At 47.7% G+C, this 24407-nt stretch overlaps 1 protein-coding gene across 10 annotated transcripts in view; it reads right to left on the bottom strand.

Moving 5' to 3' along the window:
• The window catches only part of MTMR3 (myotubularin related protein 3), a 158689-nt gene that overhangs the window by 12001 nt on the left and 122281 nt on the right, over positions 1-24407 (bottom strand). For 9 of the 10 annotated variants that reach the window (XM_062182649.1, XM_062182651.1, XM_062182646.1 and 6 more), the window contains 9 exons: positions 19782-19878; positions 16395-16508; positions 10427-10632; positions 9763-9894; positions 7828-7939; positions 4976-5171; positions 4055-4240; positions 1602-1772; positions 6-151 (listed from right to left, as the gene is read on the bottom strand). In XM_062182649.1, coding sequence (XP_062038633.1) covers positions 6-151; positions 1602-1772; positions 4055-4240; positions 4976-5171; positions 7828-7939; positions 9763-9894; positions 10427-10632; positions 16395-16508; positions 19782-19878 — 1360 coding nt within the window. Of the gene's footprint in view, positions 1-5; positions 152-1601; positions 1773-4054; positions 4241-4975; positions 5172-7827; positions 7940-9762; positions 9895-10426; positions 10633-16394; positions 16509-19781; positions 19879-22913; positions 23002-24407 lie in introns of those variants that run through there. The other variant, XM_062182654.1, reaches the window with a different exon arrangement.

The raw sequence follows: 24407 nt of genomic DNA, 5'->3' as shown, positions 1-24407 counted from the left end.
CTCACCGGCTCAGGGGGGGGTCATCGGGGCTGGTGCCTGGAGCTGGGTACGGTGCGCAGCTGTCATCCGCAGGGGTGGACGGGGCCGGGCAGGGCAGGTACACCGCACTCCACAGCATCAGGTTACGGACGTGGCACACAGGGTACAGCACCTGGAGGAGAAGGGGACATGGGTTTAAACATGTCCAATGAGGAGTCGGAACAAGCAGGCAGCTCCGGTACCCACCAGGCCAGCCCATTCTCAGCAGGGAGGGGGCCTTGGCAGCTACAGGCCTTTCTAGTACAGGACTAAAGGTTTCATCCAGCAAGACTTTCCAGCCAAGAGCTCTCCTGGGTACGAAAAGCCATCGGATTTTTCTCAAGACCCGTCTTCATTAATTACTTCTCAGGCTGCCTTTCCTGAATGAATGACTTTTGTCAGCTTGATCTGTTGCTTTTACTGCCTAAGAAAGTGAGTCATTTGGTTAGGCGGCGATTGTCCATGTCCTTGGAACAAAAGCCTGGCTTCAGCAGACACTGTCAAACCTGTTTTATAGGATCATTTAAATTATCATGTGAAGAGGAGGGAATTTTTTTTTCTGGATTGTTACTTTGCTAGCAGGCACAGTGAAGAAAAGTGAGGAGCAAGTGGTTCAATGGTGTTTTCCTCCCCACAACTTGACCATTAACAGTCCAGCAGAGCAGCGTAGCCTCTGCTAAGCCTCCTCCTGACTTCTTCCGACACAGGGAACGGAACGGGGACGTACTGATAGAGACATATGTGCCGCCCCATCTCTGCTTCACCGAGGGCATTCCTGCCAACTCGCACGCCAACAGAATCACAGGCACATGTGGCAACATCAGATGCAGTTTTTTGCTGAAAGAGAAGTTGCTGTGGCTATCATCACTGGGTACATGGAGAAGGGGCTGGGAGTCTGGCAGCAGCTCCTTCTGCATGACCAAGGGCATCCAGAAAACAACTTGAGTGCCTCTTCCACCCTTCAACTGGAATATGCTAGGAGCACTTGGTGACAGGCTCTGGAGCATTCACCGTCTAAGGTGACAATGTTAGAGATGTGTATGAAACCATCCTGAATGAGGAGTGGTGAGGAGCGGGTCGGAGCATCACCAGGAAGCCGGCTTCCCTCAGCTTAGGATGGTTGGGGGGAAAAAATGGAGCCAATTCATCTAGAGACAGCACAGAGGCCTTCCTGGGTAGGTGTTGTGACACACCAGGTTAAATTGCCACTTGGGGTACTGGCACCCCAAACTGGAGTGCCTGGTTCAAGTCCTGGCTACTCCATGCTTCCAATCCAGCTTCCTGTTAACGCACCTGGGAGGCAGATGACGGCCCAACACCTGTGTCCCTGACGATCCTGTGGGAGACCTGGATGGAGTTCCTGCCTCATGGATTCAGCCTGGTCTAGCCTTGGCTACTGCCAGTATTTGGGGAGTAAACCAATGGATGGAAGATCTTCCCCTCATTTCCACCCCCACACCTCCCGCCTTTCAAATAAATAAGTCAATCTTTAAAAAAACATTAGTACTCAAAAAGGCTCCAGCCCATCCTCTGGTCCCAGATTCCTCCTGCTGGTCACAAATGCGAGGCTGAAGGGTACGTACGGCTTCTGACTGAGAGGAATACAGTAGGTTTTTGAAAGCCTTGTTGCCTGTCCGAAGCAGCGACCACACAGAGCATGTCCGCTCCTGAGTGTGCTTCTCCCCTCTCTCCTTGGCATTGTTGCACAGGAATGTTCCAAAGAGGCAGGAATAGGTGTGCTGCACCAGCTTCACCTGTGAGAGTCCAACAAGACAAAAGTCAAGCAGTCGGCATCACATCCTACAGCTGAGCCCGTTTGCCCGATGTCCCCGAGGGCACTGCAGCTCGCTGGCTCAGGATGGAGGGGCCCAGTGACCCACGCCACAGTCAACTGCACACCACCAACTGCTGCGCCCAAGCCCGGTCACCAGCACTGCTCAGTCAAGGACGGACTGTTGGCAGCTGCCCTCTTCCCAGTTTCCCTGGCAAACGGTCTCCAAGATTCTCAGCCGTTCTCACGAGTGACAGAGCAGATCAGCTGGGGCAGGTGCAGGTCAGTGCTCAACTCACGCCCGAGCTGACAGCACACTTGTTAAACTGCTCACTCACTCAACAAGTCATTACTGAGCTCTGCCACGCCCCAGACAGGACCACAGGCACGGGGTCTGCAGCAGAACCAGCCTGCTCTCTGGCGCTGCTGACACTTGCTCTCCCGGGAGGGGTGGATCAGGGCTACAGAGAACGAGGCATGCTGAGGGGGGCGGGGCAGGTGTGAGGCAGTGTGCTGAGGACTGAGGGAAGTGCGACAGAACTTCACGTGAGCAGCTGCACACACAATGACTGAGGCGAACACAAGACTGCAAGGAGGCGAGCGGGACTCCAGGAGGCTGCACAAAGGCGTCCCAGCAGGAGATGAACCTATAGAGCGCCGCTTCAAGGAGGCCCTGGCAGTCACTAGGACTTTGACTTTGGCTTTGGCTTTGAGCAGAGGTGTGGCATGGTCCGTCTATGTTTTAGAAGGATCACTCTGCTGGGCTGACACTCTGGAACCAGGACAGGTGGTGTTGGTGGCATGGACCAGTGTGGCACCAGCAGAAGTGGAAACAAAGCGGGTTTTAGAAGTATTTTTAAAGCAAAGCTGCAGAATCGGACAGGCTGAAGTGGAGTGGAGTTTTCGCCCCTGACAAATCAAAGGATGAACTGCCTTACACTGAGATGAAGAACTCATGGTGATCAGGTTTTGAGGTACAGAGCCATAAAAGTCAAGAGGTAAGTTTTGGGGGCTGGCACTCTGGGGTAGCAGGTAAAGCCACCTCCTGCAGTGCCAGCATCCCATATGGGCTCCAGTTCAAGTCCTGGTTGCTCCACTTCTGATCCAGCTCTCTGCTTCTAGCCTGGGAAAGCAGCTGAAGATGGCCCAATTCCTTGGGCCCCTGCACCCCACATAGGAGACCTCAAAGAAACTCCTGGCTCCTGGCTTCAGATTGGCCCAGCTCTGGCTGTTGTGGCCATCTGGGGAGTGAACCAGCGGATGGAAGACCTCTCTCTCTGCCTCTGCTTCTCTGTAACTCTGCCTTTCAAATAAATAAAAATCTTTTATAGAAAAAAAAAAAAGTTTTGAACCTAAGTGTGAAATGCCACTAGAACAACTAAGTGTACTGAGGTACCAAGCGGTCACAGTTGGACATGTTGAGTCTGGAGTCAAGCGGAGAAGGCATCTGACTGGGGTCATCAGAATACGGACGGCAGTTAAAGCCAGCAGACTGCATGAGAGGAGACTCGAGCACCGGGGGTGGAGGTGGCTGCTGAGGCTCCCGCGGTTCCAAAGACCACTGAGGGGAGAACAAACACCGAGCACCTGGAGGTCCACGGAAGATGAACTGCTACATGGTAACAAGGGATCAAAGAGACGGAGCCCGAGAGCAGCTTTGGTGAGGTGATGGGGGCGAGTGCCGACTGGAAGGGGTTTGAGAGAATGGGAAGAGAGGAACCTGAGAGCAAGTTCAGAAGACGGGGTTCCGCTGCGAAGGAGACCACCTGCGCCAAGGGGGGAGGTGATGGGAGATGGTGATGGCGCGTACACTTGCTGCGGCTGGGATCTCAGAGAGGGAAGCGCACGCAGACCCAGAAGGCAGTGCGCGGACCCCGGAGCCAGCAGAGCAGATGAGCGGGCAGGGGAGCGGGCACTCAGAGGGAGAGAGGCTAGAAGAGGCAGGGACAGCGTGGCCCGGGAAAGGACGGGGGCAGAGAGCGATCAGTCAGGTGTGGGGGCTTGGGAGGCGGCCTGGAGGGCACACAGGACATACTGAGAACTGCTCTTCAGGATTCCCATCATCCCTTTTTAAAGCCAGATTTAAAAGCACCCAGGGCATTTATGCACACCTGGTATACCTGGATTCACTGAGTAAATGGCTGTTTGCTGTCACTGTTAAATAAAAATGGGAGGAAATACTTTGCCGGCTCTCAACTTCTAAAAGCACTGCACAGGCTCCCGTGCATATCCGCCCCCAGGGAAGGACGAGCAGCTCGGACTCACGAGGAACGCCTCATTGAACTCCAAGGAGCACGGAAACTGCCTCTGCAGCTGGTGGACACAGTCGAGCCACTGCAGGAACACCGGGCACCGCTCGTTCAGGTCGTCGGAGTTCTCCCCGTGACCACACCGGTCAGCGAACTTATGGCCAAAATCCAGCCACTCCATCTCCACGAGGACCTGGAAACCCTGCAGGGAGGCAGCCGTAAAAGACCGTTTGTGCTGGCCTGTCCAGGCCAGGACAGTCCTTAGCCTGCTGTCGCTGACACCAGTCCCTCTGCCAGCCTCCCCGATAAGCCCACCTGAAGAATCCACACAGACGGCAACCCCCCAGTCTCCTCCACTCCACTCAACCGCTGCAAGGTACTAACCGGGCACTCGTCTAAGCCCTCATGAGTCTGTTTCAACTTTTAGCCTCTTGGACTGTCTAAAAGCTCCCCTCCCACAATTTTCTTTTATTTTCCAATTTCTCTATTTGGGGGAATATTTACAATGTCATAAAAATCCTTCCTCACCCCCCGATTTTACAAACCCTCACATATTTTAGGGCACTTCATGGTTTTTCAACCCAATAGGTGTTAACTTTCAAGTAGGGCTCCTTTCTCACGGAACATCTGGGGCAGTACAGAGACCCATTACTGTAACAAGCAAGCCAAGATCCTTTTCCAGAATCCCATGTCCCTGGCCTCAAACTCCCAAATACAAGGTCTCAAAGGAAAATAGGTCCTCTCAGTATCTTGTTACTCAATCTGCCCCATTTTAAGAAGTAAAAGGACTGTGGTAGGCACCACCACAATTAATCTCAAGGTAAAGGAACTATGATTTAAAAAACAAAGAAATTTCCCTTTGGACCGAATCCTCCCTCCCTAATCTGAGCACAGAACCCTTGGAGGCCCGCATTCTGCAGCCACTCCAGAGGCTCACCTCGATGGTGCGGTAGTAAGGGTCCAGCAGGAGCTTAGCCAGCGCCACTATCTGCGGGGTGCGGTCCCAGCCGTCGGAACAGTGCACGAGCACCGGCCGCTGGTCGCGGTCCACCGCGTGCACTACGAGGAGGGCGGACTTCAGCAGCACGGACAGGTGATGGAGCCATTTCGTGCTTTCCAGAGCTGACAGCCAACTAGAGGAACGGGAGCAGATGCTGAAATGCTGGCTTTCCTGACCGACTGGATCATGCCCAGTGCCTGTCACATTACAAAGCAACTCCCAAGATTTTTCTCTGCAAATAGACTACACTAAAACAAACAGAAATCTGTGTTTATATAGCATGTCCAAGAATGAGACCCCAAGCCCTATTATGCAATAGAGGAATGTTTTAAAAATAAGGATGGTAATTAACAGGATGACCTTTGGTTACAAAAGCTTTACAGATAATCTCCCAGAGAAAATTAGTATTTAATATTTTTCAGTCCATGATAGGAATATATAGTGTAACTCCTTCCAGAATTTTCTCCTAGAGGAAATATAGCCACGAAGATGTAAAATAGAAGATACTTGTATTCAGTGATAATTAATTATGCCCAACAAGATCTCAAAAAAAAAAAAAAAAAAGGCAGTAAACTCACAAAAGCAAGACTAGAATGAGAAGCGGGCTGGGTGCTGCATATTACCCAGACCTAACACACACCATGATGTGACATGGGATGGGCCAACCTGATGTTTTACATAAATGAGTACTCAAGTGACCACACAGTACGCCCAACAAAGGTTGGATTCAGCAAGGTACTAGAAGAACCTTGTTTCCCAAAAACCTTCAAAAGTATCAGCAAGAATTATTTCTTGGGAATAATAGCAAATTGATCACAATTTTGTTTTATGATTGTGTTGACACTGTGTTTCTTATGCTTCTCCTGCTGCCAATCCCCCCAAAAAGAGGCATAGTTTTCCCAAATGCAGTCACATATGGAACTAACAGAAGGGGGCTCTGAGGAAGCTTTACCTTATTATAAAGGCCTACGAAACTTGGGACTATGAGTTTCTGGAACAGTTGAAGGAGGGAGCCTTTCCAGACAAACAGAAGGCAGTGCATATGCGCTGGTTTCACATGGATTCCTGCCCTAGCGACCAGGCTGTGACTCCTCAGAGTGCTGACACTGGGTCTCGGTGCCTGGGGCACAGGGAGCAGTCGTACTTGCCTAATGAACTGTAGGCCTGTCATGGTTTGTAAAAATCTAACTGCAAGGCCTTCTCCTACTAGGTACCAGAGAACATTTTTTCCTGATGGATCAACTGTTTGTCTCATTCCTCACATAGTCATGAAAGAAATAAAAAGATAAGACTTAGGAAAGCAAGTACTGAATTATCTCCTTGCCCCTGGAGAAATGGTAAACAAGAGAATCCATGTCCAGTTCTGAACCTGACTGAACCGGCTGTACCGTCCACGCCTACTGGAGAAGCTGCACGCCGTGGGCCGGCCGAGGAGCTGCCCAGCGGCTTCTCGCTCCCTGTCCTATTCTGTTCTGAAGCAGAAGGAGCACATGTCCCTCCGTCCTCTGGCACCCCAAGCACATGTTGAGGGCGTACTTGTAGCTGGTGCCACTACTGCAGGAACTTCTTTTGATCCACAAAGGAAGCTTTAAACTGCATTAGCATTCTGCCAAATGCACACCAAGCATCACCTCTTCTTTAAAAACACAAAACATATGCATGCACTTTGGACCAGGTGCAGGTTAGCATGACAATGTTCTCAGTAAATGAGACAGCAGTTATTAGAAGGTATGAAAGCGACCAACCTAATGACAACTGCATCTTTGTGAGTTTAAAAAACAGCTTTTTAATAAAGAATTTCAGAATGTGGAAGGTATTAAGACATGTGGTACTGATCCTTCTTTTTGGAAAACTGGACCCACACCACTGATCAAGGTCACACAGTCAGTTCCCAGCAGACTCCCTGAGTGCCAAGCCCCACCCCCACTGTAGGGAGTCCCGGAGCAGAAGACCCGGCAGAGGAAAATGGCTCATCCCCAGCGGGAAGCGGCAAGCGGCAAGCTCCTTTCTCGGGCCAGGCCATCCCGGAAAGACAGTGCTGTGCCCTCTGAGTTGCTTGCAGCTGCGATGAATTTCACGGCTGCTGCTAGGAGGGGCAGCACAAGTGACGCAGGAGCACAGCACAGCTCACTGTAACCCTGAGCGCCATGGAACAGGAGCCATGGCAACTGTGGGCTCAGCACAAGCCCCAGAAAAAAGAAAGGTCTGTCTTCTCTGGCTTCCTGAACCAGTAAATAGTTATCTGTGTATCTTTCACAACAGTCTTCCTAATTTCTCACATATTCAAACAGTACTCTGGGAGAAGGCAGGTCTTTACCTTCCTCACTGCAAACGCCAGTCATTCATTTTTAATAAGCACTAAAAATCATGGTAATGTTCTCAGTAAATAAGAGTAGCGCAGAAATTGGAAGCAGATATAAAAGGAAATGACCTAACAAATTTAATCCTTTTAGAACATGATGAATTTTGACTGGTAAGTGCCACAGGCCATCAGAAATCAAATAATCAAATTACTCTGCGCTGAAAACAACGTGAGAGAGCTTCTGAGAACAAGGAAACACTTCTGTGCTGGGGTCCGAGCTCTGTGCTGTGCTTACTTAAAAACCGTTCAAAGGGTTACATTTTCTTCCTGGTATCTCCTATGTGCTGCTACGTTCCTGACCCCGGCACAAGAGTACCCAAAAAGAACGAAAGTACAACAGAAGTTCACTAGGAAATAGAAGCAATGACACCTAACTCAATTTTGTTAAAAAAAAAAAAGCAAATTAGAGCCATAGCCAAGGTCTTACTTTCCCGGATCCGGCATCTGTGTACACAGCAATCGTAGGGACTGAAAACTTCTCCGAATAGAATGAATGTTTGCCATCCCCATAAACACCACTTCACAGTTCGGGTAGTATTCTGAAGAGAGTAACAATAAAGAGAACATAAATATATTGAATTTTAAGCCCACATGGCCAAATTTAAAAGAAGCAAGCTGGCTATAAAACACACCCATCACGGCCGGTGCCGTAGCTCACTAGGCTAATCCTCCACCTGCAGCGCCGGCACACCGGGTTCTAGTCCCGGTTGGGGTGCCAGGTTCTAGTCCCGGTTGCTCCTCTTCCAGGCCAGCTCTCTGCTGTGGCCCGGGAGGGCAGTGGAGGATGGCCCAGGTCCTTGGGCCCTGCACCTGCATGGGAGACCAGGAGGAAGCGCCTGGTTCCTGGCTTTGGATTGGCGCAGCACGCCGGCCATGGTGGCCATTTGGGGGGGGTGAACCAATGGAAAAAGGAAGACCTTTCTCTCTCTCTTTCTCTCTCTCTCTCCCTCCCTCCCTCCCTCCCTCCAACTCTGCCTATCAAAAAAAAAAAAAAAAAAAAAAATCACGGCTGCTAATGCAGCTGTGGTGTTAGCCCAGTGTTTTAAAAGACAGTGCTTAAATTCTAGTTTTGCAAAAAAGGGTGAAAAAGAAAGTTCAAGTTGTAAAAAGATACATAAAAGTGGTATCTGTTGGCTGGTGCTGTGGTGTAGCGGATAAAGCTGCTGCCTGCAGTGCCGGCAATCCATGTGGGCGCTGGTTTGAGTCCCAGCTACTCAACTTCTGATCCAGCTCTCTGCTATGGCCTGGGAAAGCAGCAGAAGGTGACCCATGTCCTTGGGCCCCTGCACCACACGGGAGACTTGGAAGAAGCTCCTGGCTCCTGGCTCCAGATCAGCCCACCTCCGGCTGTTGTGGCCATCTGGGGAGTGAACCAGCAGATGGAAGACCTCTCTCTCTGCCTCTCTGTAACTCTGCCTTTCAAATCAATCAATCAATCTTTGGGGCTAGCACAGTGGCATAACAGGCTCAATTGCCGCCTATAGCACCGGCATCCCATATGGGTGCTGGTTCGAGCCCTAGCATCCAGCTCTCTGCTATGGCCTGGCAAAGCAGTGGAAAATGACCCAAGTCCTAGGGCCTCTGCACCCACAGGGGAGATATGGAAGAAGCTCCTGGCTTCAGACTGGCCCAGCTCCAGCTATTTGGGGAGTGAACCAGTGGATGGAAGATCTCTCTCTCTCACTCTCTCTGCTTCTCCCTAACTCTGCTTTTCAAATAAAACAAATAAATATTTAATAAAATAAAAATTTTTTAAAAGACTGCAATTTTTTTAAAAAAAGCTTTTATCTTTTAAGAGGCAGACCTATAAACTTCCATCTCACCCACAATTTCATTCCTGATCCTCATTGACACCTTGTAGCTCCAGAATCTCATTGCAAAGACCCTGGCAGAAGAACCCCTTCAAGCGTTCTGATTTTACCTTGCTACTGCTTCCAGTGCCCAGCTTAGCTCACACCCAAACACGGGGCCCACAGCCTCTTTTCGTGCCACCAGAATCCAGTTAGTGCCGAGGTGGGCCCCTCTTGGGGGTATGCTGCCTTCTGTCTCCACCTCCATTTTCAGGGGAGTGTGCCAGGAGGCCGGTGATGAGGACAACAGGAAGCCAGTGAACAGGCCTTACAGCAGGGCACTGGTTCCCTTACACATGGGGCCAGTGCAGGACTCGAGAGGACCTGGCCACACTGCGCTTCCCTTTCTCTTTCTCCTCAGAAATAAATGCACAGCATTAAGAACCCAAAGAGGAGCTCTGGCTCTCTCAAGACAGGTCCGGACTGGGAGCCAAGCCTAGGACGGGCAGGAGCTGGACTCAGACAGTCAGGGTACGGGGTGGGGTCAGGGGACAAGGCACCACACACCTCACCTGGGCATTCGCAACCTCCTCCTTTGGCTCTGTTTGCCACAGCTGCTGCATAGGATCGAGCGTCCAGGATCAGCAGCTTCTGTGGTTGGATGGCTAAACTCTCTGCTCCTGAAGCATTTGACAAAGAGGAGTCTAGGGACACAGAGAGGGGAGGGGACTACATGAGCCTTTCCCTCCCAGAACTGCGCACACTTAAGAACCGCAGGTGTGTGTTACAGTACTAAACAACAACAAGTCAGAACTGAAACTCTAACTACAACCCCATGATACACGGACTTCTCTAACTGATTTTCTATTTTGCCTTCTTATTTAGAGACGGTAAGGATTTACGCTTCTGGAACACCCATGAAAACCCACACAGCCCAATCTCCCACACCTCATGTTTACACCCACAGTCCTCTCCTGAAGTGTGGCACTCCCGCCCCCACCTCCCACTCTCCATGCTTATCACAATGGCAAAAAAAGATGACAAACACTAAGTGCTCAAGGCTTGACATAATGGGCTTTCTGGTTCTCTGCCAAGATGCACGACTCCTCACACAATCCCTCAAGTGAAGCTTCAGACACTCTAACAAAACCGTGTCTTTTAAGAAACAAAAGCCCATTTCAAGAAAGCTCTCCGATGCTGTGAAAGTTGGCGCCATGGGTCCTGGGAGCACCTTACCAAACTCCACATCTGACAGGTCTCCCCCACTGGCGAAGTCCCGAGCAGCGTTCCTGGCCGACAGCTTGTTGCCGCTCGAGCGGGAGTCAGAGGCACAAGCTTTGGCTACTGATTGCACCAGGTGTTCATCGTCTGCGTTTCGCCAGCCCCACCAGCTGACCTCTGGCTGTCCACAGCGGGCAATGACAGCGCCATTGCTCTGGTGCCTGTGTAGGGAACAAGAGACAACAGCTGTACTGATACCAGAGGCCCCCTTCAGATGCTCTGCCGTCACAAAGAAACTAAGGGAATGGATTTCCAACGCCTTACTCAACAGCACGACTCTAGTAACACCCAACTGGGTTGACGCCAAGGCCTCTAGGTATTAAAGAGGGTAGAGGGGCCAGCGCTGTGGTGTAGCTGCTACAGCTGCCACCTGCAATGCCAGCATCCCATATGGGTGCCAGTCTGAATCACTAAGGAGAGCCAGCAACAACTTCTGGGTTCAGACTAGCCCAGTTCCAGCCATTGTGGCCATCTGGGGAGTCAACCAGCAGACGGAAGATTTTTCTTTTTCTCTTTCTAACTCAGCCTTTCAAATAAATAAGTAAATCTTTAAAAAGAAATGCAGATATTTAGAAAGTAAAATTTAAAAAAAAGTCATACACTAACAGAAATAAATATGACATATACGAATCTTTCTTATCATACCATCAGAAAAATCTCTGTAAAGTTACTAACAAAATGGTAAGCGTGAACTCTTACAGAAAACAACAATATTCACAATTTAAATATTTGAATATTCAAATGTTTTTGGGAAATAAAGTATAAACACCCTGATGTAACAAATGCTAAAACAGAAAAATGCGTTGTCTCATTGACTTTTTTTTTAAAACTCAATGTACATCTCATTTTTTTTTTTTAAGATGTATTTATTTGAAAGGTGGGGTTACAGAGACAGAGGCAGAGAAAGAGGTCTTCCACTATCCTAATAGCCACAACAGTTGGAGCTGAACCAATTCAAAGCCAGGAGCCACGAGCTTCTTCCAGGTCTCCCACGTGGGTGCAGGGGCCCAGATCATAGCAGACAGCTGGATCAGAAGTGGAGCAGCCGAGACTCGAACCGGCACCCATATAGGATGCCAGCACTGCACACAGTGGCTTTACCTGCTACGCCATCCATTACAGCAACTGTATGTCATGGCTGGCTTAGAGATTCTTTTCAAAATAAGATCCCACCTTTGGACTGAAGCACCTGGTCCACAGCAATTGCTTTATAGAACTCCTGAGATTTCATGAGTCACCAACTGCTTTTATTATAGGTGGATAGCTCAATGAGCCAGCTATCCTTCCTCAGGCTCTCAGAAGCCAAGTAACAGCATCAACCTGGTAAACCGTGCTCTGATGGGTCCTTTATTCAAAAACAGCAGAAAGCATACTCCTTATATATAAAATGCTACTAAAAACCAAACATTAAAAAAACAGAAAAGTGAAATGAATAAAGGGGCCAGCATGTGGCACAGTGGGATGTGATGCTGGCATCCCATATGAGCGCTGGTTTGAGTCCCCGCCGCTCCACTTCTGATCCGGCTCCGTGCTAATGGTCTGGGAAAGCAGTAGAGGGTGGCCCAAGTCCTTGGGCCCCTGTACCCATGTGGGAGACCCCAAAGGGGTTTCAGGCCCCCAGCTTCAGCCTAGCGCAGCCCTGGCAATGGCAGTCATTTGGGAGTGCACCAGCAACTCCCTCTAATTCCCTCTCTTCCTCTAATTTTGCCTTTCAAATAAATAAATCTTACAAAAAAAAAAAAAAGCTTTTCCTAGTTAGGCAATTTTAGCAATTAAAAAGTTAGAAAAATGATATTACTTAGCAGTAAAAATAAAATTCTGATATAAGCTATAACACTGATGAACCCGCATGTTAAGTGAAAGCAGCCAGTCACAAAAGGCTGCGTGCTGTGTGATTCCATTCATAGTAAGTGTCCAAAACAGGCAAATCTATAGAGACAGAAAGTAAATTACTAGTCCCTCAGGGCCGGGGGAAGGCAGTTTGACGAGGGAGTGCAGAGTGACTTCTAACGGGTATGGAATTTCTTTCTAGGCTGATGAAAATGTTCTGCACAACTCCGAATACAGTATACTTAAAGTTCACTGAATTGCGCAATTTGAAACAGTAGATTTTAGGTGGCACATTTCAGTAAAGCTGTTTTGCTTTTTAAGTTATAAAAGTAATCATGGGTGCAAGTTAAGCCAGCACTTGGGATGCCCACATCCCACATCACAATGCCTGGTTCAAGCCCTGCAACTCTGCTTCTGCTGCAGCTCCCTGCTGATCCATCTGGAAGGCAGCAGATGATGGCTCCAGAGCTCGGGCCCCTGCCACCCATGAAGGAGACCAAGATGGCGTTCCAGCCTCCTGGCTTCAGCCTGGCCCTAACTGTTGTAGGCATACGGGGAGTGAAGGAAGCACAGATCTCTTTTTTTTTTTTTTTTTTTGGACAGGCAGAGTGGATAGAGAGAGAGACAGAGAGAAAGGTCTTCCTTTTTGCCGTTGGTTCACCCTCCAATGGCCGCTGCGGCCGGCGCATCTCGCTGATCCGAAGCCAGGAGCCAGGTGCTTCTCCTGGTCTCCCATGCGGGTGCAGGACCCAAGCACTTGGGCCATCCTCCACTGCTTTCCCAGGCCATAGCAGAGAGCTGGCCTGGAAGAGGGGCAACTGGGATAGAATCCGGTGCCCCAACCGGGACTAGAACCCGGTGTGCCGGCGCCACAAGGCGGAGGATTAGCCTGTTAAGCCACGGCGCCGGCCGGAAGCACAGATCTCTCTCTCTCTCACTGTCACTCTGTCTTCCAAGTGGATGACAAGTGTTTTTTTAAAAAAGAACCAGTTCATTGTAAAATAAATCATCATAATAAAAAGCTGGTGAGCAAAAAAATTTAAATGCCCCCAAATTCTATATCCCAGAAGAAACTAATCGTGTATTTTCTTTAGAACTGTTTCTAAATACATGTATGCACACATGCACAAATACGTACGGCAGATGGATTTAAAGAAATTATACTACCCAATATGTCATCTTTGGGGAATATGAGAAATATTTTCATTTTAACCCTAAAATTCACAAGTTATAAATTAAATTTGGCAATAAGCAGTTTGCTTATAGTTTTTAAATTCTTTCCCACTGGGAAAGACAAGCAACTGAAAACACCTGCGTGTCATCAACACACTCAACTAGCTCACAGGCTGAACAGGGCCAAACTGGAAAAAAACCTCACTGCTTCTTAAAACGCCACCTAGGGCCGGCGCCACAGCTCACTAGGCTAATTCTCCGCCCGCAGCATGGGCACACCGGATTCTAGCCCCGGTCGGGGCACCGGATTCTGTCCCGGTTGCCCCTCTTCCAGGCCAGCTCTCTGCTATGGCCCGGGAGTGCAGTGGAGGATGGCCCAAGTGCTTGGGCCCTGAACCTGCATGGGAGACCAGGAGAAGCACCTGGCTCCTGGCTTCAGATCAGCGCGGTACGCTGGCAGCAGTGGCCATTGGAGGGTGAACCAACGGTAAAGGAAGACCTTTCTCTCTGTCTCTCTCTCTCACTGTCCACTCTGCTTGTCAAAAAATAAATTAATTAATTAATTTAAAACAAAACAAAACAAAACAACACGCCACCTAGCAGGTGACGGCCTGGGCAGCCCCCGCGCTGAAGGACTGCCAACCTCTGCAGCAGAGGTCTCTCCCAGCCTTCTCCTCTGCTCGCTGCCCAGCAGTGCGTTAGAGAAACAACAGGTGGCACTCTGAGGCCTGGGTCTTCAGCTTTGAGGGCCACTGGCATTCACACAGCTACACTTCTGCTGGGCTACTGAAATGAGCATCTACGTTTCTCTCCGCTTCTTTAGACTTCATGAAAGGTAATTCAGACACTACAGTGAACAAATCACGAAAGAAAAGCATTTGTATCTTGGTTAAACAGAACCAGGCAAAGTATAAAAGTTGAGATGGCCAGTGGATAAATACCTGTTAACTGTTGCAAACACTGAGTGCTCCAATTTTACACAGAAATACAGAACTGTTTTGACTGTCCTTAGCTTAGAGATAGGCAAGCTCCCTACAGGACTAGGGGTTTCTAATCCTCAGCACACGCGCAAAGGGGGAGCTGGGAATTGCACCACGGATGGGCACCCCTTGCACCATCTTGCTGTGTTCCAGCCAGCTCTGCCGGCCATGGCGACTCCACACCACAGCAGGGCTCCCCCCACAGCAGGGCAAGCCCCAGTCCTGCAGCTTCAGCACAGCGCTCTCAGGCAGCGGCTGCTGGCACCTGGCAGGCGGGACCACAGCCTGTACAGCTCCGCTCGCGGGGCAGGGTGGTGGAGTCTTGGATGTCCTGCCACATGTCCCTCCCTCACAAAGCCACCAGGGTGCAGCTCACAGATACAGGACGCAGGACCTGAGACACATTAGTTCCAGGGAGTCTGTCAGATTTCACACGGACCACATCAGCAACTTACATCTATCATGTTTTGAAAGCAGACTTTTCTCTGAAAAACTGCAAATAAAAAAATACTCTGTGTATACCCTAAGGTCTCCAAAAAACCAGGAAAAACCCTAGGGCTCATGCCTTCTAGAATTAAGTGTTAAAGGGGGAGAAAAAAAGGCTTCCCATTTTTATTACTTTCTATGAAGTTTTTCTTCAACTAGGCCTGAATCATCAATCTTAGACTTCTCTGCCAAAAGAGTGAATTCACCATTTCCTTACTTTGAAAATGAAAGTGCTTCTGCCAAACGCCAGGACTGCTGACCTAACGCAGCTGCTGGCTGGCACAGCAGTGAGAGCTGCTTTTCCCTGCCAGTTCAACGGATCACGGACAAGACTCATAAATCCCTTCAGCTTTCACTATCCTCCAATTCCTGTGTCAGCCTTCCCACTTGAATGATGGGTAAATTTGGTGTCCTGTTTTTCTAGGAGTCTGAAAACAACAGTGATGATAACGGAGATCAAAACCCTATCAGGCTCCACTGGACAGACTACGTACCTCTCCATCTTTCTCTATTCATGGGTGGCATCCCACTCTGCCTTCAGCAGACTAAACGGACAAGCTGGTTACTTCTTTGGGAATTCTACAAGGAGAGAAATCCCTTCCTACACCTTCACTTCAGTGGATTACTTCCTGGTTGAAGGAATTTCTAACTAAGCCACTGGTCTGGCCCGACTCAGGGAAAAATCTGCCGAGAAAAGGCAGCAGGAGGGAAAGCTGGAGGCACTGCACAGCAGCAAGGAGCGCCTTCCTACAGGTCCAAAGTGCTTCTGTGAAAGCAGGCGTTCAGCACGCAGGGTCACAAGCCGCTCAGAATGCTGTTCAGAGAAGCCCAGTGTTCACAGACTGCCTTCGGATGTCACAGCACATCTGCGAAGTAAGAACTCTCCATCTTCCTCAGCAGGGACAGACTGGAGGCAGTTAGGAAGCCTGCCCGAGGGGCCGCCGTGAGAAGTGTCAGCACACACCAGAACTTGGCTTTGTAGCTCCAGACCAGAACTCATGCTTTGTCACCATACTCCCAGTCCCTTCCACAACTTGTATCCCTTGGTTCTCAGGCCTCTGACCTCTGAATCTTCTATCCACTCAAGCCTTAGCCTTCTTCCTCTCAAAACACACACTTAGGACTCACCACTCTCAACCCCAAAGTCCTGCTAACATCTGAAGCTAAACGCAATCAGCATATTACCTTTTCCTGGGATGTGAGAAAAGGATCCTAAAACAGCAAGTGCAGTCATTTGTCTATTAAAATGTCCTCATCAGCGTCAGTGAACTACAAGCTAGTGTTCTGCATGCGCCGAGGACTGACATGGTGCTACAGAACAGCTCTGGCAATATGGAAGCACAGGTCTTGCCTGGCAAATTCTGAACCCTCCCCCTCCCTTCCCAGGTGAGCAGAACACCACATGCAGTGGACAGTAGCACCAGCCCTAGCTGGGGGTGGTCTGGCTTACTCACCTGTAGACAACAGCAGGGATTCGCTTCCAGGACCTGAAGCTTGCTACGCTTTCTAGTTCTTTGTCAGTGATCCAGGCAGGCACTATGAGCTCTTGTGGATAACTCCCGCATAACCTGAGAGATGGGCAAGGGGAAGAAAAGGAGAGAGACACTGGGTCAGCCAATACATGGGTGTTGATCTCACCATCACAGGGGCAGTGAAAAGACAAGCAGCAGTATTACTAGGGCTTTGGTCTCCCCCAGAGGGTTGCCTTAATTGTTTGTTTGTACATCACACTGTTCCACTTGATGCTGCCTTTAGGAAATCCAGCAACCTTCACTAGCGATGAAAAAGAGGGTAGTCTCTATTCTCATTGTAACTGTTAGAATAAATATATTTTCACTACATGAACACGCAGTACAATTACAGAACAGAGGCTGGGCACCTCTACCAGACATCCAGTCTTTGAGGCCTTTGTCAAAGGGAAACAGGGGAAGGAAAAAGCCTACAACTTCAAGTTTCCAGAGACTTCAAAGGATTCCTGAACTCGTCCTTTGATCTGAACCAAACAGGGCATCCTATGTCCAGGTAACGGGCACGGCTCTGGACGTGCAGAAAGAACACTGCATGCTGGCCTCTGCTCAAACACCAGCAGCCGCACTGAATCGAGTCTGTGATGGGATACACTAGTGAGCACAATTTCCGTAAAACACACCGAGGAAGAAAGTAAACTCAGCAGGGGAAAGCTCTCATTTCATTAGGGCAGGTGCTAGCTAACACTAGCTAAGCTAAAGCCCTGCGCAGCAGTGCTTCTGACTGGTTTTTACTTGCAGGGCAGTGTCCTCCTACGGGTAACCCAACCTTCCTTTTAAACAATTTTTTTAAGAGAGCTCCATGCACTGGTTCATCCCCTAAATGCCCGCAAAGGGCAATGGGTCAAAACTAAAACCTTCCACATGGGTGCCAGGAACCCAGTTACTTGATTTATCACTACTGTCTCCCAGGGTCTACATTAGCAGGAAGTGAGAGTCAGGAGCCAGAGCCAGAGCCAGAGCCAGAGCCAGGCACAGCCAGGTACTCCCATGTGAGATACAGGTGTCTTCACTGCTGGGTCAAATGCCCATCCTCCCATTCTTTCTTTCTAAAAGTCAAAGTAACAAGGCCCTGAAGTGGTCTTTGAATATTTTAATATTTATTTTTGATAAATAATGTAATTAACAAAAAGAAAGAAAGTAACAAGGCCTTTAGTCCAGATCTTAAAGCATACAAACTCCACCACCACCCTGCTCCAGCCTATCTTATACATCAGGAAAGAGGCAGAAAAACACAAACAGGCTTAAGACACGGGGGTTTGATCATTCTGCACTATGTATCCCCAACCCGTTCTCAATTTCCACATTTCAGGATATTAAAAAGCAACTGAACCATGAGAACGGCTATGGCCAAGAGTAGCTATGTAATTTCCTAACTCACAAATTCCTGAAGATAACCCGGGACACACTGACCACAGTTTATGAGTCTTGTTGCTTTGTTTCAAACTCAAGAGTAGATTTGGTTCTTGTTCTTCTTTTGTAGTAGGAAGAACTTTTTTTCTTTAAGATTTATTTATTTTATCTGAAAGGCAGAGTTACAAAGAGAGATCTTTGATCCACTGGTTCACTCCCCAGATGGCCACAAGGTAGCTAGGCTGTGTTGGGTTGGGACGAAGCAGGGAACCTGAAGGTTTTTTTTGGGTCTCCCACAAGGGTACAGGGCCCAAGCACTTGGGCCATCTTCCACTGCTTTTCCCAGTCCATTAAGGTGCTGGATGGGTAGCGGAACAGCTGGGACTCGAATCAGCCACAATGCTGACCCCAGGAAGAATGTTCCAATGTCCCGAAGACTAGTTTTGAAGTAGAACTAATAGATTCAAGGACAGGAAGTTAATTTTTAACCCTATATTAATTAAGGATTTTTATCCTAACAATTCAGTTTCTGAGTCTACCCAATTTTCTGAACATTATATTCACTGTCCCACAGGTACTACATTACCCACTAGTCAGCTCCTCAAAGCCACCAACTGCATGCTCATTTGTGGGTAAGCAATTTCCAGTACAGAAAAGACGGCCTACACTCGGCCCCCCATGGCAGCCTCAGGCCCTCTGCGGCCGCCGTCCTCCAGCCTTCACCCTGCTCTGCCTTGATTTGTTGCCGAGAACAGAGAAAGAGGACCGATAGGCAGCAGACCTGTCAGCAGGTCTTAACTCCTGGCCAAAGCCCACATGAAGAGCTGTGTGTAGTAATCTACTACAGCTTTCCCGAAGACAAGTGAAATATTCTAGCAGCCAGCACAAAAAGACCAGGAAAATGCCTATCGTAATTTGAGGCAGCCTTTCAAATGACCAAAAGTGGTTAGTGCTACAGAAAAACTTAGAAGGAGAATAATCTATTAACATAAAGTTCCCAATTTCCTATCATTTTATAAAATTCAAAATATCAAAGTCACAGTAGCTAACTACCTCCCTCCATGAAAACACACTTACATGTTTTAAGGAAACAAGTAATAGCTAAATATTTAACAATACTCACATTAATAGTTAATAGTTAGGGACCGGCATTGTGGAGTAGTGGGTTAAACTGCTGCCTGCGACATCAGCATCCCATATGGGCATCAGGTCCCTGTCCTGGCTGCTCCACTTCTGATTCAACTCCCTGCTAATGGCCTGAGAAAGCAGTGGAAGATGGATCAAGTACTTGGGCCCCCGCACTGATGCATGAAACCTGGAAGAAGCTCCTGGTTCCTGGCTCTGGGCTGGCCCAGCCCCAAGTGGGGAGTGAACCAGGGGATGGAATCTCTCAATCTCTCTCTCCCTTTCCCTCTCCCTCTCGCTCAATCTGTGCCTTTCAAATAAATATTTTTTTTTTTTAAAAAAGGTTAATAGTTAAATGATCATGGCAATGAATTTAGTGTTTAGATCAACATATTAAAGAACAGAGTAAAACTTACATCTGTTTCATAGGAACTGGAATAAAATTAAAGTCATAAAAACTAGCTCCTAAGTATTTTGTCCCTGCTAATGAGACCACTGATCCTATCACTAAGGTGATGTCAAGTGGTAGCGGGAACAAGGGAACCTGCCTGCCCACAGGTAGAAACAGTATTATCTGGACATGCTTGTGCTAGGAAGACCAGAGGTTTGGAGGGGGAGAAAAGGAAGGTGCCAGGATCCCGTTAAGTAAGGCTCACTTTCCACTCCCATGATAGCAATGGGAACAGAAGGTTCAGAAAATATTCTAAAGAACATGCACTTGGACTTTAAAATAGTTCAAGTAAAAGTCTAGGTTCCAACATTCTGCCACATGACAACTGGGGTTTCTGCAAAGGCGCTGGCTGTAAGCCACAGTCCACAGGGACCTACATAACTCACTTGTACTTCTCATTGATGTTGGAAATCCTCCAGGCGTTGTTCATATCAAAACCCATTCGCTCCACTTCATTTTTAAACCTTGACGTTACATGTTCCCCTAGGGGACAAAGACAGACAGCAGAAAGGAAGAAATGAATACCATTTTGCAAAACGGGTGGAATAAAAGCATAGCTACTCTGCTCTAACTGTATAAATAACATTTATTTTTAGTTAAATAAAATCCCTGTTAGGGTTAACAACAGAGTTAAGAAGAAAGAAATTCTGATCAAGAATTATGCTACCTCATTTAATCCCTATTATCAACTCTGAGGATGGCCATCACTATGTTCTTTTTTTTAAAAAAAATATTTATTTAATTTATTTATTTATTCATCTGAAAGAGAGAGATCTTCCATCTGCTGACTGACTCCTCAAATGGCTGTCACAGCTGGAACTGGGCCAGGCAAAAAGCTAGGAGCCTGCAACTCAATACAGGTCTTCCACAGAGGTGGCAGGGACTCAAATACCGGAGCCATCAACTCCTGCTTCCTGGGAGCAGCAGTAGGGAGCCGGACTGGAAGCAGGTTAGCCAGGACTGGAACTCGTACTCCGACAGGGATGTGGACATCCCAAGTGGCAGCTTAGTTCACTGCACCACAATCACCCGCCCAATGAACTCCTTTTACAGAAGAAAAAAGAGACAGAGAGGTTGTTAGGTAGGTCTGTCTGGCCCCAAAATCCATGCTCTCGATGCCACACTAGCAACCTTCCCATTCCCACATCACAGTGATGGTTCACAAATAAACAAGATCGCTGGGGCCGTGTTGTGGCACAGTTGGTTAAGCTGCATTTGTGACGCTGGCATCCCACACCGCATGAGTGCCAGTTCAAGTCCTGGCTGTTGTACAGGCAATCCAGCTCCCTGCTCTTGTGCCTAGGAAAACAGCAGTAGATGGTGTGAGTGCTTGGGCCCCCACCACCCACAAGGGAAACCCAGACAGCATTCCAGCCTCCTGGCTTCTGCCTGGCCCAGCCCCAGCCATTGCAGCCACTTGGGAAGTGAACCAGTGAATGGAAGGCTGGTCTGTCTCTCTCTCTCTCTAACTTTGCCTTTCAAATAAACAAATCTTAACAAACAAAACCAAACCCGAGATCACCAAGAGAAGATACCTTGGATGTCTAACTCATCCCACATCCTCTGGCCTGGACTTCAGAAAGGTATGGTGGTGCATGTACTACACTCCAGGCTCACACACTCATCAGGGCCTACATTATCAAGCATTACTTTTTCAGCAAAACGTATGGCTAACTCACACCAAGTGAGTTATTCACTGTCCCACAGGTACTACTGTGGGACTACGTGGGACTACAGCAGCAAACAGCCTCATGTTAGCTCAGGAAGGTCAAGTCACCAAACAGGGTTAAGAAAAATCACTCTGCTTTCAAAGCCTTTCAGATTTCAGAATTGCCAGTAAATGGTCATAGAATCCTAACTGCCAGTACCCAGGAACCTCAGGAAACACCAACTACTCTGATAAAGTGCTGAGCTTTATAAGAATGCCCACCCCAACAGACATAATCTGGCTACATTTGTCCTAATGAATTTGACTTTCTCTTCCTCAAGACAGCGACAAAGGTAGACATGAACTCAACATACGTTATCAGTAAATCTGAAATAACTTTCTCCCATAGAAACAGTCCTATAGCAGTAATTTTATTTTAACAACCATTAAGCAGAACCTCTAATATATAGCGTTATAGTTTATAAAATAAATGTTAGCAGGGAGCTGGGAGAAATCACAACAAATAAAACCACAGACAGACTGCTGTGATGACTAAGGTATAAAACTCTGCTCTCCCTGGGAGAAGAGCTATGGAACAGGAAACAGCAATTACTTGAATGAAGGAGAATTCTGTAAAACTACTTCCCATTTAAATTGTTTTTCTTGCACTTAAGCTAGGTATTATACATTTCCTAAAGGAGAGCTATAAAAAGCTGAAACAAGGGATGCAGAATGAAATAATAGCTCAATCTATCCCATTTTGGGAAAGTTTTAGCAACAATATAGCAGCCTTCCAAACACAAACAACGTTATGTGAGTCGGTGCCATCTGTCTGCAGATTGCAAGGAAATATTAACAAGAATACCAGTGGGAGAGGGAGACTGCGCTACAGTGGGTTGGTGTCACTTGGGATGTCCTCATCACACATCAAATTGCTTCCAGGCCAGTTTCCTGCTGACGCGCTTGGGGGGCAGTGAATGCTGGCCCAAGTGCTCACATCCCTGCCACCCACATGCAGACGTGGATGAAGTTCTTGGCTCCAAATTTAAGCTTGGCCCAGCCTTGGCTGTTGCAGCCATTTAGGGAGTAAACAGTGGATAGAAGATCTCTCTTCTCTCTGTCACTCAGTCTTTCAACTAAGATGAAGGAAAGAAGGAAGGAAGGAAGGGAAGGAGGGAGGGAGGGAGGAAGAGAGGGAGGGGGGAGGGAGGGAGGGAGGGAGGGAGGGAGGGAGGGAGGGAGGAGGGGAGGAAGCAAGTAAGCAAGCAAGGAAATAGCACTAGTCAGGGAGTAGGTGTTCCCTTAGTAAAGACTCCCACTTCTATATCTCAGTGCCCAGGTTCCAGGCCTAGCCTAGCCCCCAACCCCAGCTTCTTAATATTGAGAACTCTAAGAGGTACCAGATGATGGCTTAAGTGGTAGGGTCCCTGCCACCCACATGGGAGATACTGGATTGAGTTCTAGGCTCCCAGCTACTGCAGGCATCTGGAATAAACCAATGGATGGGGAGCATAAGTATCTCTTTCTCAAATAATTTTTTAAAATATCCTTAAAAGAAATCCAGTCAGGGGTCTTTCATTCATAATCCCAATCAAAAAGCTGTAAAACTCTGGCAATTTCCAAGTTCATTAATTAACGATTTTTTTACCCCACCCTGGGACAGTCTCTGCAAAAGGTAAAAGCACTTTTATTATTGGTCTTTTACACTAGTATCTCTATTTTAGGGCACACAGATACCCTAAAAGGATCTTGATATTTTAAAATAATTGCTAGCAAATACCAACAACAGCCACCGACAACAACCACCCTCCAAAAGGAGAATGACCATCCAGAACATAAAATTCTGAGCTACACATAGAGAAATACATACTGAGTAGTGGTTACAGAAAAATCTGTTTTCTCAAGTTCCTGAAGAATAAGGAGTGAATTTTAATTATCTTGGTATCCTCTAAAGTAGTGACTTCATAAACTCTGAAACTGAATACCACAACCCACAATCAGAATTATGTTTTACATCACAATACAACATACCTTCATTTTTTAAAAATACGTTCATTTTTAAAAAAGATTTCCGGGACTAGCATTGTTGCACAGAGGGTTAAGCTGCCACCTATGACACTGGCATCCCATCTGAGTGCCAGTTTGAGTCCCAGTCACTCCACTTCCAATCCAGCTCCCTGCTAAAGTGCCTGGGAAAGCAGTGGAAGATGGCCCAAGTGCTGCCATCCACGAGAGACCAGAATGGAGTTCCAGGTTCCTAGCTCTGGCTATTTTAGCCACTTGGAGAGTGAACCAGCAGATGAATGATCTCTCTCTCTCTCTCTCTCCCTCTCTCAAATAAATCTTAAAAAATAAAGGGGCTGGTGTGAAGTTTCATAATGCAGTACCCATTCTTGCTGTATGGGATACACTTTGCTATTTTCTATTCTATTTTACTTCTTTAAAACTCCAATTCATGATCCACTTGTGGATCACAGCCTGCAGTTTGAAAAACATGGGTTGGAAAAAAAAACCTAGCAGCAGATCTTACATACATGAGTAATTCAAGCTCTGTCAGCATTCACTTTTGTTTATTTTGCCAGAAAAGTAAACCTAAACACATCTACTGCTGGATTTCCCTTAGGAATTTCCATCTCACAGTTTCCATATCTCAATCATTCAACACTGGATACACTGTCATATCTCAATTTATTTTGAATCTTGGGGTTTTAAGGTTTTTGTTTGGCTTTATATTTTCATTTCAACTTTTCCAGCCTGCCTCCCCAACTAAGTGGGGATCTGTCCCTCTCCAACATTTAGTATCACTCAAACTACAATTAACAGCCCAGCAATTCTCATTTTAGAGGAAAAGAAAACTCTTTCTAAAGTAATGAGCTCTCCGTCATAACCACAGTGCTAACTTGCAGTCTAAAAAAATCCTGCCCCCAACCCGCTGCCAAAAAAATATAGATATATAAAAAATCCAGCTCCCTGGCCAATTCTGAGTATTCAAGCCCACAATTATACAAAGGCCTAGGATGGAAAGGACATGTGAGGATGCGAACCAGAGAAGGTAAAAGTACCCCTCTCCCTAGAGAAGGCTGAGACTACCCCTTTCAGAGTTTCAAATATGGAGGGAAGAACCTTGCTTTCTAAGTCCTGAGTTCCTAGTCAGTCCTCTAGACCTATACTTCCTGGACTCAACTCAAATCCAGAAGACAAATAAACAGGCAGCTGCACTACAGTCTAAAACCCAGAGTCATTTGCTGTTCATGGATAAACCAATGTGCCTAATGGGCATCTCTCACAGGACTGGTCAAAGAAATGAGCCCAATGTTAGCACACCAGCAGCTGAGCTGCCCACCACCTGCCAGGACTCCAGATT

Source organism: Lepus europaeus, chromosome 23 (genome assembly GCF_033115175.1).
Source record: "Lepus europaeus isolate LE1 chromosome 23, mLepTim1.pri, whole genome shotgun sequence".
NCBI classification, from domain to species: Eukaryota; Metazoa; Chordata; class Mammalia; order Lagomorpha; family Leporidae; genus Lepus; species Lepus europaeus.
Note: the sequence above shows the minus strand (reverse complement) of the source record. Positions and strands in the feature narration are given on the sequence as shown.